The sequence below is a fragment of the Hirsutella rhossiliensis genome (assembly GCF_020360975.1).
Source record: "Hirsutella rhossiliensis strain HR02 chromosome Unknown scaffold00020, whole genome shotgun sequence".
In the NCBI taxonomy this organism is placed as follows: Eukaryota; Fungi; Ascomycota; class Sordariomycetes; order Hypocreales; family Ophiocordycipitaceae; genus Hirsutella; species Hirsutella rhossiliensis.
The window spans coordinates 479,120-491,610 of record NW_025408686.1 but is presented as its reverse complement, the minus strand read 5'-3'; the positions used below and the strand labels follow the sequence as shown (position 1 = coordinate 491,610).

The following is a 12,491-nucleotide window of genomic DNA, read 5'->3' as shown; positions in this document are numbered from 1 at the left end:
TAGTTATAATAATATAAGTATAATAATATAAGCGGAGATAAAATAGCTTTTATTTTAAGGCAGAGCCCTTAAACTACTTAGATCTATTTATTATCCTTATTATTATCCTTATCTTTATCCTTATCGTCCTCCTTTACTTTATTAGCGGCGGCGGCGCTCTTTAAGGCGCTTAGGCGGCCCTTTAGGCCCGCGAGCTAGTTAATAGTAGCGGCGGCTCTAAGGGCTCTAGGGGCGGGGGGGGCCCGGCTAGTAGTAGCGGCGGGGGCGGCGGCGGGTATAGCTAAGGGGACCGCTAATAAGGCGACGAAGGTAGTATCCTTAGTATTAAGAGAGTTAGTAGTAGAAGTAAAAGAGCTAGAGGAGAGGAACTTACTTAAGGATAAGGCCCTAGCGCTTAAGGGCGCGGAGATTATAGTAGGTAGCGGCGGCGGCGGTAAGGCGCTTCTTAGTAGCCCTCTATACCTACCTATACGCGCTAGCCTTTTAAGCTAACGCTATAGTAAGTAAGATAAAAGGCGCCGCCTTATAGGCGCGGCTAATACGCGCGTATTAATAATAACTACCGCTATAGTAGCGCCTAACTTAATTAGTATAGGGGAGCTCTTATAACGCGTACTATATATAGGGGGCCGCGTAGGCGGCTTTAGCCTATACTTAGCGTTTATACTTTAAGAAGTTAGCGGAAAATAGCTACTATACTTACTAAGTAGTAGACTTATAGGGGTAGTAGAGGTAAAGGTAAGAGTAAAAGGGCCGGGCGTTATAGCTAGTAGTAGGGATAGCGTTATTACTTAGAAAGATAATATAAGGGCAGCTAGCGTAGTAAAGGTAGAGGCAGCGGCGGTAGGCGCGGTCGCGGGGGCATAGGTAGGAGTAGCGGTAGCGGCGGAGCTATCGTTAGCCGTGCTTAGTATAGTATCGATAAATAACTTTATACGCTCTAAGAAGGAAGAAGTAAAGGAAAGGGAGGTAGATATATCTATTATAGAAGTTAATATTATAGATTATAGCTTCTTACTTTATAAGGTAGAGAACTTACTAGTTAAAGTTATTATTATTAGGGCTATTATTATAGCTATAGCTATTACTATAAGTATATATTAATAAAGCGGCCTATATAGCTAAGAATAAACTAATACCTTAAGTAAAGCGGAACTTACCTATTACTACTATTATTATAGTTAAAGAAGGAGGAGAAGGAAAGGAAAGAGGAAGGGAAGGATACCGCTTTATATACCCTTAAGTAAAGGAGGCTACTTAAGGCTAAGGAGATAAGTAACCTAAGGCTTATATAGGTCTAAGCCGGCCGCCGGCTACTTAGGGGTATATATAATAGGTTACGCCCTTATTTAAATAGCTAGCTAGCTAATAAGTATAGAGCTTAGTTCTAGCTACCTAGGCTAATAAGCGCGGGAATAATAAGGCTAGTAGGGCTAGTATAATTAATAGGAAAGGGTAGGGTAAAGCTAGTAGTATAGGCTTAATAATATAGAAGCTATTAATTAAGTAACGCCGCGCTACGCTTAAAGGAGGGTATTATATAAGAGTCTTTAACTATTATAGGTTATAAGCTTAAGCTATAACTTAAGCTATATAGTTATATATAGAGGGCTAGATCTTATATATATATATATAGGCTAGCTATATATAGGAGAGCTTTATATAGCTTATTAATATTATCTTATAGATAGCACTTATATATATGCTTCTACTTACTTTATAATAGTCTATAAAGGTCTTTTTTAATACTAGTAGTTCCTCTTATAATATATTATATAGCGGCCTAAATAGTAAGGGAAGCTCCTTACTATTATCCCTTATATAAAGTAGTATTAAGTAGTCTACGCTTAGCTTATAAGGGTTTAACTTATTAGCCTTACTCTTTTAAAAGAGTAGTAGTAAGCTATAAAACTATAGTAGGATAGCTTACTATAGCTCCTCTTTTAATATAAAGTACTTTAGTTATAGTGCTTTCTTAATATCTATTAAGCTAACTATATAGATTAACGCTATAGCTATAGCTAGCCCCTTCTACTTATAGATTTACTATATTATACTTATAAATACTAAGGCTAAGACTTCTTAAGTATCTTATAAGTTAAGTAGGGCGTTTAGCGCTCCCTCCTTACTACTATACTAAACCTAGGACTATATAAGGCTAAACTATAGCTTCCCTTTATATAGTACTAAATATAACTTTATATATATTAACTATAGCTTCTTAAGAATTAAGGGAAACTTAAGCTAAGAGACTATATATATTACTAGTAGCCGCGGGAGGCCGTTAACCTTTATAGCTACTTAGGCGATACCTTTAATAACCGCGCCCTTTATTATATCTAAGGCGCCTTTTATACGCTTAAAGTAAATCTTCTTTACTAGTAAGTATAGCTTAAGGGTATTTACTTTATTAATTATAGCGTAATACTAATAGCCCTTATCTATAAAGGTAGAAAGGAGGTAAGTTTAGTTAATAATAACTAATATTAAAGTAGGTTCTTTTTTAATACGCTTTACTAAGTCCTTCTTAGCTAATATTAGCTTACTAAGCTTTAGGGCCTACCTTTATACTAAAGCTAAGCTTTTCCCTTTAATTTATATATAATAGAGGTTCCTTTATCTCCCTTATTATTAGATTTTAATAGGGCGCGGGTAACCTATATCTTTACTAGCTTCTTAACTAAGAGGTAAGGGTAAGACCTAACTATATATATACTTTTACTATAATATATATAGCGGCCTTCTTTATATTATTTATTAATTTCCTTATAAGGTAATTACTTAGCTATCTTATTAAACTATACTACTAGTAAAGTAGCTAGGGTCTTATAATTACTATACCCCTTAAAGCGTATAGCTACTATCCGGACGTCGCTATTTATATCGACTACTAACTTAAGAGCGGGCCTAGGTATAGATAGGTTAAGTAAGAAGGAACTATCTAGCTTATTAGTCCCGCTTAAGGCTAAGCGCTTATATAGCTTTTAAAAGCGCGGCGTTTACTTATATCCTTAGGCTACCTTTATAAGGTAGGATATATATCCCTTTTAAGTAAAGGGTATTATAATAAGGATAAGTAGCTCTTAGAGCGCTAAGGAGATCGAGTTCTATAGCTAAGTAAGCTTAGCGCTATTATCCTAAGCGGTATTACCCGCCGCCTAAGTTAAGGTCTCTTTAAATTCTAGTAAGAACTCTTTAAAAGACTACCCCTCTTACTAAGTAAGGGTCTATAGCTTATCCTATACTTTCTCTTATTCCTATATATTACCGAAGGTATAGACTAAGTAGTTAAAGAATACTTAAGGGTCTTTTATCTTTCTAGGACCGCCCTACTCTTAAAAGCTTACTACTTACTATATTTAAGGCTTTAATAGCGTATAAAAAAGTAAGAACTAAGCTATCTCCTTATAGCTATTAAGGCCCTATTTCTTATTAATATAGTATTTTACTATTAAGTAGTTAAGGAAGAAGTAAAAGGTCTCTAGCTTACTATCTTAGGTAGGCTAAGGTAGTAGCTTTTATTTACTAAGGACCGTCTTATACTCTAACCTCTTAGTAGTAGGGGGCGTATTTACTAAAGCTAGTATTAAAAGGGTATTAAGGATTTAATATAAGGTTACTCGTTAGTCTAGGTCTTATAATATTTAGTAGAATAGCTTTATAAATTAAGCTTATTTATCTTATTACTACTAAGCCTCTTTTTATAAGTATTACTAATATAGCTCTTTTACTTATTACTATAGCTATTAATACTAAGCTTCTTTTTATAGTAGCTACTACTACTACTACTACTTTAGCTAATACTACTAAGGTTTTAATATTAAGTTTAATATAAAGATAGCTTATATTATTATAAGGTAAGTAAAGGGCTATACTATAAGTACCTTTTATTATATTATAATAATAAGCTATATAGGATTTAACTATATACTACGCTTACTACTATTAAATATATATTTATATATATAGCCTACCTTACCTTATAACGCTATTAGCTAAGGTCTAGGCTAATATATAGACTTATACTAAGGGTAAATACCCTTATAAAAATACTAAACTATAAGAAAAAGTTAAAGTTAATAATAATTAAGAATATAAAGTAAAATAAATACTAAATATAAAAAAATAAGGTTAGTAATAAGAATACCTTATTAAGTAAAAGGGATATAAATTAAAGGAAAATACCTAGGAACTACTTAAGTACTTAACCTATTATAGTTCTTTACTTTAATAGTTTTATTAAGTAAACCCTTACTTAGAAATATAAGGTTATTAAGAATAGTATTTTAGTTTAATATATTTAAGGTATTAAATAATTAAACCTTACTAATAGTAATAGTTTCTTTATTTAATAAATAAACTAATCTATCTTAAAAAAATATATTCTACTATCTTTTTTATTAATAGCTTATATACCCTACTAAAATAACTTACTACCTTAGTTTTTTAAGAAAGACTTTTATTTCTTAATTTAAGCTAGGTAAGCTATTACTTTCTTTAATACTTCTTTTACTTTTTATTAATATAAATTAATCTCTTACTATTAATTTATAATATAATAAACTAAAAAGGAAGAAATATTAATAAAAAAATAATAAAGAAAGAAAGAGATAAAATAAATAAGTAAATACTATTTTTTTATATTATTACTTATATATAGCTTTTAGGGCTATAGTAAGGCTAATAAGGGCCCCCTCTTATCTTTTAAAGGTTTAGTAAAAGACCTCTCTTTCCCTCCTATAGTTTAAGTACCTTAAGATAAGGTGCTTAGCCGTATACCTTCCTTAGCTATAGTAGTAGTTATCTTAGTTTACTTTATTAGTCCTTTTTAAAAAGGAAAATAAAAAGCTAGCCTTAAAAAGGAGCTAGTAAAAAGCTAAGAGGGTTAGCCTAGGCCTCCTTATAAGGTCCTTTTTTAAGCTAAGAGCTAAGTAAGGGTCTTTTAAATAGATATATAGTATTTACCTAAGCCCTTAGCCTTAAGGCCTTTAGCCGACTTAGTAGTATAAAGTCCCTTTTAATAGTCCTTAGTAGCTTACTAAACCTTTCTTTATAAGTAGCTAATAAAGACTAAGGGGGTCCTTTAAGTAAGAGCCTATAAGCTTTTTTTAGCTAGCTAGTTAATAAGCTTATTACTAAAGATCCTTAGGTAGCTAGGGTACTAATATAGCTATATATTATAAAAGGCTTCTAAGCTAAATAAGAGCCTTTTAATATATATAGCTAGGTCTAAGAAACCTATAACCTTCTTTATAGTAGCTTAGCTATCTATAAAGATATAGGTATTTATAAGAAGGTTAAGGGGGCTAGGCCTTAAAGGCTAAGGCCTCTTAGCTAAGTCCTTTAAGACCCTTAGTATTATAAATAGCTCTATATTAGCTACTTTAATTAAGGGCCCTAGGTTCTTATAGTATACTTTAATAGGCTTGTTTTCTAAGCCTATTTTATAAAAGGAGTAAGCGTTAGTCTCTATAAGGGACCCCTTAAAGCACCCCTTAAAGCTATTAGTATAAAAAGCTAAGAGCTATAGCCTAAAGTCTTTTAAGCTGTCACGACCCTGGGCGCCGGCGTAGAGAGCCAGCGCAGAACCTCACCAGTGTCACGTGCCCAAGCAGCATCACGTGCCCACGCGCGACCTCGTGTCTATATAAGGGCCCGCTCGGTCGTGTAGTCTAGTCTTCCTTTCTTGCTCCTTAGCTTTGAGTCTTTGTTCATAGTGCCAATACATCTTTATAGCCGTCAAGGCTCGTATGTGCCTGGCCGTAACACTACTCAAAGCTCAATAAGATCGCTTGCCAGCGATTAAGCAAATAGGCACCGAGCTTTCACGTCACACGCGCCTGACGTAAATCCAGCGCATCCGTTCTGACCGTTCCGACCAAGACTCCGACCACCGACCAAGTGATCCTCAAGGCTGAGATCACGTCCGTTCCGACCAAGACTACGCGTGTGTGTAGCCGTCCGACCAACCGTTCCGACCAGGGATTCGTCCCGTCTGACCTCCGACCGTCCCTGCTCGTGCAGGCATCTGACCGTGATTCCGCGTGGTATCATTTCCGACACCTATCACCTCGCGACTATGATATCCGAGGAAGCCCTGCCTCTGATCAGCCTCGCCGTTCCACCCGGCTTGCTGGCCAAGCCACTGAATCCGAAATAGTAGCCATGGCTGCCCCGAGCCCCCAAGACGCTCTCATCCGCGAGATGAGGGAACAGATTGCGGCCTTAACGGCCCGTCTAAATGAACGCTCTCTGTCTGTTGAATCAAATCGACAGCACCGGGAGCCCTCGACTGCTTTTGCCGGCCCAAATGGCCCGGCCTTCCGACCAACAGGCAAAGCTGCCTGGCCTGTTTTGCCCCTTCCCAGAGGGCAAGAACCCCGAGTACAGCGACGCCGCCAAATCGCGCATCAAGGCCTCCGCGACGTTCTCAGGAAAGAAGGACGAGTTCCATTCCTTCATCCTGAGCATAAAGAACAAATTTGACGAAGACGTACGAACCTTCCGGACTGAGAACAGCCGGATGGTCTGTCTGTATAACCTGCTCGAGGGAAAAGCCCGCCGAGCACTTGAAACCCGCTTCTCCTCTGACACTCGACCCTTCTCTGGAGTGGCAGAGATGATCCAAGCCCTCGAGTCCGCCTATGGCAATCCGAATGAGCTTTCCGAGGCTCTTGACCGCCTGCAACGCCTCCAGTTTACCGTGAATGGGAAGACCGACATTGTGGACTTCCTTGCGGAATTTGACTACTTAACTGCGACCGGTCGTGTGCCCGAGGACCAGATGAAGCATACCTTGTGGCAGCACATCCCGGCCAACCTAGATAACAGCCTCTTGACCAAGACCCGTGACGAGTCCGTGACCTACGAGGTTTTCTGTGGGTTCATTAAGGACGCTGTCCACTGCCAGAAGAGGAGTATGAGGCAGACACAGGACTCCCGCTCTTCCGACCGATCTCGCCGCGCGCCGACTAAGACTGCTCCGACTACCGCCAAGACTCCGAACAAGACCGGCTCGACCCTATCACCTCGCGTGATGCTGGCAGAGCCTTGACCGACGATGAGAAAAGGGTCCATTGGGATAATGGCACCTGCTTTATTTGTGGAAAAACAGGGCACCTCTCTCGCGACTGTCCCGACCGCACCCATGCTGTCTCCCGTGTCGCCTCCGTCCCTGTCCCTGCCAACGACTCTGATCAAGATTCGGAAACGAATAGGACCATCACAAGACTCCTTGATGGTCCCTAAGGTGTCACAGATAGCGAGTAGGTCTAGCAAGTCATTCACTCTGCCAAGTCAAGTCCAAGTGGATGGTGTGAGCTTACCTGCCCGCTCCCTCTGTGATACCGGAGCCGAAACCCGTTTGCTGGTTAGCCCAACCTTCGCCCAGTCCGCCGCCCAAAGACTCGGAGCCCAGATTAAGGAGCTCCCGAGTCGGATTCCCCCAAGACTTCCGTGGAAAGCCAGCCGGCTATATCCAGAAACAGCTGGTCGCCACTTTCGTCATCGATGGCCGTTCGTTCGCAAACGAGACATTTGATATAGCTGAGTGTGGCCATGATATCTTTATCGGTCTTTTCTGGATGCGGGAGAAGCGCCTCCTGCTTGACTGCGCCGCCCGACAGATCATCTGGCCAGATGATCTTCCTGCCTCGCCAAGTTCTCCCCGACGATCCAGCTCTCTTCAAGCCCCGCTCTCGGGTCGGATCGACCCTAAGATCCAGGCCGACGCTGAGAGGCGGAACCGCCTGCTCGAGAAAGAGGAGAAACGCTACCGGATCCTCCACAAGAACTGGCGCCGCTCTGATCAAGCTCCTCCGGCCTCTGTCCCGACCCGTTACCGACTCCGTCTCCGTCGTTTCAGTCCAAGTCTCCGTCTGCCAAGAAGTCTGTCCGTTTTCAGCTCACGACCGCCCCTGCTACCGACTTCGTCTCCGTCGCCTCGGTCCAAGCCTCCGAAGATCAAGCCCTGATTAACGCCCTGGTCTGCCAAGTAGAGTCTCACGAGAGATTCGAACAGTGGAACGAACTCGAACCGTTGATGCCCCGGGATCCAGTCCAGCTCGAGCCAAGCTCCGGCCTTGACCAGACCGTCCCTAGTGCTCGAACCGTTGCTAAAGTCTCCCGGATCAGAAGACCTACCAGGGACAAAGCATTCCGTTCCTCAGGAGAAGACCCTGAGCATGTTGCTTGTGTCCGTAGTCGTCTACCGCCCCAGCTCACCCATCTAGAGGATTCTTCTCGAAGAAAGAGGCCCACACCCTACCTTCGAGCCGACCCGGTCACGATGTAGTCCTAGAGCTTGAGAAGCCTCTTTCGCCGACAGGACCCCATCGTACCGCACGCCCGTTAAGTATCTGCCTCTAGAGAAAGAGACTGTCGATCACCTCCGGAGATAGACTTCATCGAGCCCGATCCGAGTCCGCACGCCGCTTCTGTCCTCTTCGCTCCGAAACCGAACACGACCGCCCGCCGCTTCTGCATCGACTACCGTTGGATGAACGATCATCTTAAAAGTCGCATCACGCCCGCTCCGTCCCTCGAAGGTACTGCTTTGGTTGCCGTGAAGCTCAACGCTTCACGAAGATCGATGTGATCCAGGCCTTCCACCGTCTCCGCATGGACCCTGACTCGAGTATTTGACCGCCTTTCGCACCCGTTTCGGAACTTTCCGCTGGAAAGTCCTCCCGTTCGGTCTGAAGGTAGGTCCCGCCTGGTTCCAGCAGTTTATCAACGCGCAGCTTCACGATCTCCTCGACCGGTGCGCCAGCGCCTACGCAGATGACGTCCTGATCTACTCGGATAAAGAAGAAGACCACTGGAAAGACTGTCAAGAAGTGATCTGGCGACTCCATCAGGCCAACCTCCAGGAGACATCAAGAAGTCTAGATTTAACGTGACCAAGGTTGACTACCTCGGCGTTCTGCTTGAAGCCGGTGTGGGCCTTAGTGTCGACCCTCGGAAAGTTCGATCGATACAAGACTGGAAGTTTGAAGACCTCCGAGACCGCACCGCGATCCGATCATTCGTTGGCCTATGCAACTTCATCCGTGTTTTCTGCTACCACGCCTCCGGAGTGGCAGAACCCTTGAACCGGTTGCTTAAGAAGGATGTTGCCTTTGTGATGGGCCCGGAGCAACGCGAAGCATTTGATCAACTCAAGCGCCTGGCTATCGAAGCCCCGGTCCTCGCCTTCTTTAGACCAGAACTGCCGACCCGACTGGAGACCGATGCCTCCCGGAATGCCACAGCTGGTGTTCTATGGCAGGAACAGCCTGATCAGACCTGGAAGCCCGTTGGATTCTTCTCTAAGACCATGACCCCGGCCGAGCGAGCCTACCCAATCCAAGATCGAGAGCTCCTCGCCGTCGTACAGAGTCTAGAGCACTTCTACCCAGAGCTCTTAGGCCAGAAGTTCGATGTGATCACCGATCACGAAGCCTTAGTCCATTTCTCTACGAAGCGCCTGCTCTCGGTACGACAGATCAGATGGTCCGACTTTCTCGCCCAGTTCGACATCCGTTTCCTCTACCGCCCCGGTCGACTGAACGTAGTCGCCGATGCCCTCTCCAGGAAGACAGCGGAGCTCCCTACCGTAAAGGCCCGGGAAGCCGAGGAACGCACGGTGACCCTGATCCTCCGGAAAGGCTAGGCTTCGCGACCGACTCTCTAGACCCTACGGCCGCCGGCAACCTGCCCCTCAGAACTTTAGTCCCGAACCTAAGCCTACTAGACCATTAGTTCTGAGGGCCACGAGTGCCCTACAGACCCCAGAAGACCGAGGATACAGCAGACGCCCGATCAAGACCGCCCAGAACTAGACCCGAACTCGGTCCCGAAGGAGCCGAACTCGTTTCGTTGATCCGCCAAGAGAACCTCCTCCAAGACCTCGGTACCCATGGAACACACCTGGTCGTACCAGCCCAGACCTCAGACAAGCAGACGTTTCTTCAGACCGCGCTCATTCGCGAAGCCCACGAACCCCAGATCTTCGCTCACGCCGGACAGAACAAGGTGATCAAGCTGCTCCAACGAGACTTCTACTGGCCAAGGATGAAGGAGGATATCCGTCGTTATATTCGGAACTGCCACGACTGCCGCCGCAACAAAACCCTCGAGACAAGACCCTGGACTGCTCCATCCACTGCCCGTACCGACCTCTGTTTGGGAGCACGTCGAATGTGACGGGAAGGATATGCCGAAAGACCGTTACGGATATGACTATGTTTGGACCTTCGTCTGCAAGCTAAGCCGGATTATCGCCACGCTCCCAGGAAAGAAAAACGATACGGCAGAAGTCTTAGCTAGCCGCTACTTCCGCTACCTCTATCGTTTCTTCGGTATGCCCTCGTATGGATTTCTGACAACGCTGGACAGTTTATTTCTGCCTTCCTCGCAGAGATTAACCGGCTCACGGGAACGAAGCATCGTCATGGAAGCTCCTACACCCTCAGACCCAAGGGGTGTAGAAGTCAATACCTAGATCAAAAGCTACGATTCTACGTGACGAAGCATCAAGATAACTGGAGTTCCCTGCTGCCCGCCCTCGACTTCGCCCATAACTCGTCTTGGCACTCTTCCATCGACATGGCACCGTTAAAAGTAGCCCTAGGCCGAGATATCCGGAACCCCTGTCACTGCCCCGACTGACAAGACCGCTGCCACCGGACCCGCCGCCAGAGCTAGGGAACTTGTGCAGACCGCCCAGGAAACCCAGGAAGACGCCAGGAATGCTGCCACCGCCGCTCAAGAACGTCAGAAGGAACAGGCTAATAGGAAACGACGACCAACCGACTTTGCCATCGGTGACCGAGTTTTCTCAGCAGGAAAGGCTTCGCCACGAACGCTCCGACTACTCGGCTAGATAACCAATGGTCAGGTCCGTTCGTAATCCTGGAAGAACGCGGTCATAGCTACGTACTGCAGCTGCCCGAGTCGTACAAAATGAAGAACCTATTCCACGCCGACCGTCTTCGAAAAGCAGCCGATAACCCCTTGCCCCAGCAGATCCAGTCACCTCCGCCACCCGAGGAGATCAACGGAGAACCCGAGTGGGAGGTTGATCAAGTCCAGCAGTCTCGAGTAACCGGTAGGAGTCGACGACTGGAATACCAGGTCTTATGGAAGGGATGTGACCCTGATGAGACCTGGTACCCGGCTAGGAATTTCCGTAACGCACCAATGGCATTGAAGATTTTCCACGATGAACATCCGGACGCAGCAGGCCCACCCGTCAACCTGCAATACTGGATCGAATGTGCTGCAGCGGAGGAGGGCTGCGAGGAACGAGACGATGACGACACAGCAGAGAAAGCCGTGAAACCAAGAACCCGCCGCCACGACTGACTACCTTGATACGCATATCAAGGCCTTAGACGGGGGGTAGTGTCACGACCCTGGGCGCCGGCGTAGAGAGCCAGCGCAGAACCTCACCAGTGTCACGTGCCCAAGCAGCATCACGTGCCCACGCGCGACCTCGTGTCTATATAAGGGCCCGCTCGGTCGTGTAGTCTAGTCTTCCTTTCTTGCTCCTTAGCTTTGAGTCTTTGTTCATAGTGCCAATACATCTTTATAGCCGTCAAGGCTCGTATGTGCCTGGCCGTAACATAAGCTAGCTAAGCTAACTAAGAGGTATTAGTACTACTTCTTAACTAAGGGCTTAAGGGCCTATAAGGGCTCTTAGCTAGCTTTCCTTCTTTCTAAGTTATAATTAGGTTATATAAGAGCTACTAAGCCTTTAAGGAAGTAAAAGAGCTATATATATAGCTTAATATAGCTTAAGGCCCTTAAGTTAAAGCTTAAGTTAGTAAGGTCGTCTTATATAGCTAGGTTATAAGCTTACCTTATAAGGTAATTAAGTAAGAAGTATAGAGTTTAAAGGGTATAAGAGAAGTATACCCTTTTAAATTATACCTTTAGTAGCGGTAGGGCTACTTTAGCTTTTAAAGCCTTAATAAGGGATCCTTTAAAGGCTCCTAAGACCTTTAAAAGTACTTAGTTTTAAAGCCTTTAAAAAAGCTTTATTAAGCTCTTAAGAGTCTTAGGCCCCTTATATTAAAGCTAGGCCCTATAGTCTATTATAAAGGTTATATAAGCTTAGTAGAGCTATTTAAAGGCTTTAAATAATAAGCTTTTTTATATAAATATTAAGTAAGATAGTCTTTTAAAGGTAGCTTATATAAAAGCTACCTTCTTCTTAATATATTATTTAAATAAGAGCTTAGAATTAAAGAAGACCCTTAGCTACTATACTAAAGGCTTTGCTTTAAAAAATAAGCCTCTTATTATTATACCCTTTAAAATAAGCTACTATTACTTACTAAAGTAAATAAGTTTTATTTTTAAAGGGTTAAAGTAAACCCCTTAGTCTTTAGCTTATTTAAATAAGTTAGTAGCTATTACTTCTAGCTATTAAACGTTCTTCTTAGCTAAGGTTAATATTATAAAGATACTAAAGTTATTTATATAAGATAGCTAGTATCCCTTAGCTG

General features: G+C 43.7%; 2 protein-coding genes across 2 annotated transcripts; both read left to right on the top strand.

Moving 5' to 3' along the window:
- Positions 1 to 6,310: 6,310 nt before the first annotated feature.
- On the top strand, positions 6,311 to 7,054 carry HRG_11344 (uncharacterized protein; the record flags this gene model as incomplete). The annotated part of the gene is made up of 1 exon (XM_044869814.1): positions 6,311 to 7,054. One exon carries the CDS (start codon positions 6,311 to 6,313, stop codon positions 7,052 to 7,054), a length of 744 nt encoding a protein of 247 aa, XP_044715076.1.
- Positions 7,055 to 10,944: 3,890 nt separating this feature from the next.
- On the top strand, positions 10,945 to 11,346 carry HRG_11343 (uncharacterized protein; the record flags this gene model as incomplete). Its single annotated transcript, XM_044869813.1, has 1 exon — positions 10,945 to 11,346. One exon carries the CDS (start codon positions 10,945 to 10,947, stop codon positions 11,344 to 11,346), a length of 402 nt encoding a protein of 133 aa, XP_044715075.1.
- Positions 11,347 to 12,491: the final 1,145 nt, after the last annotated feature.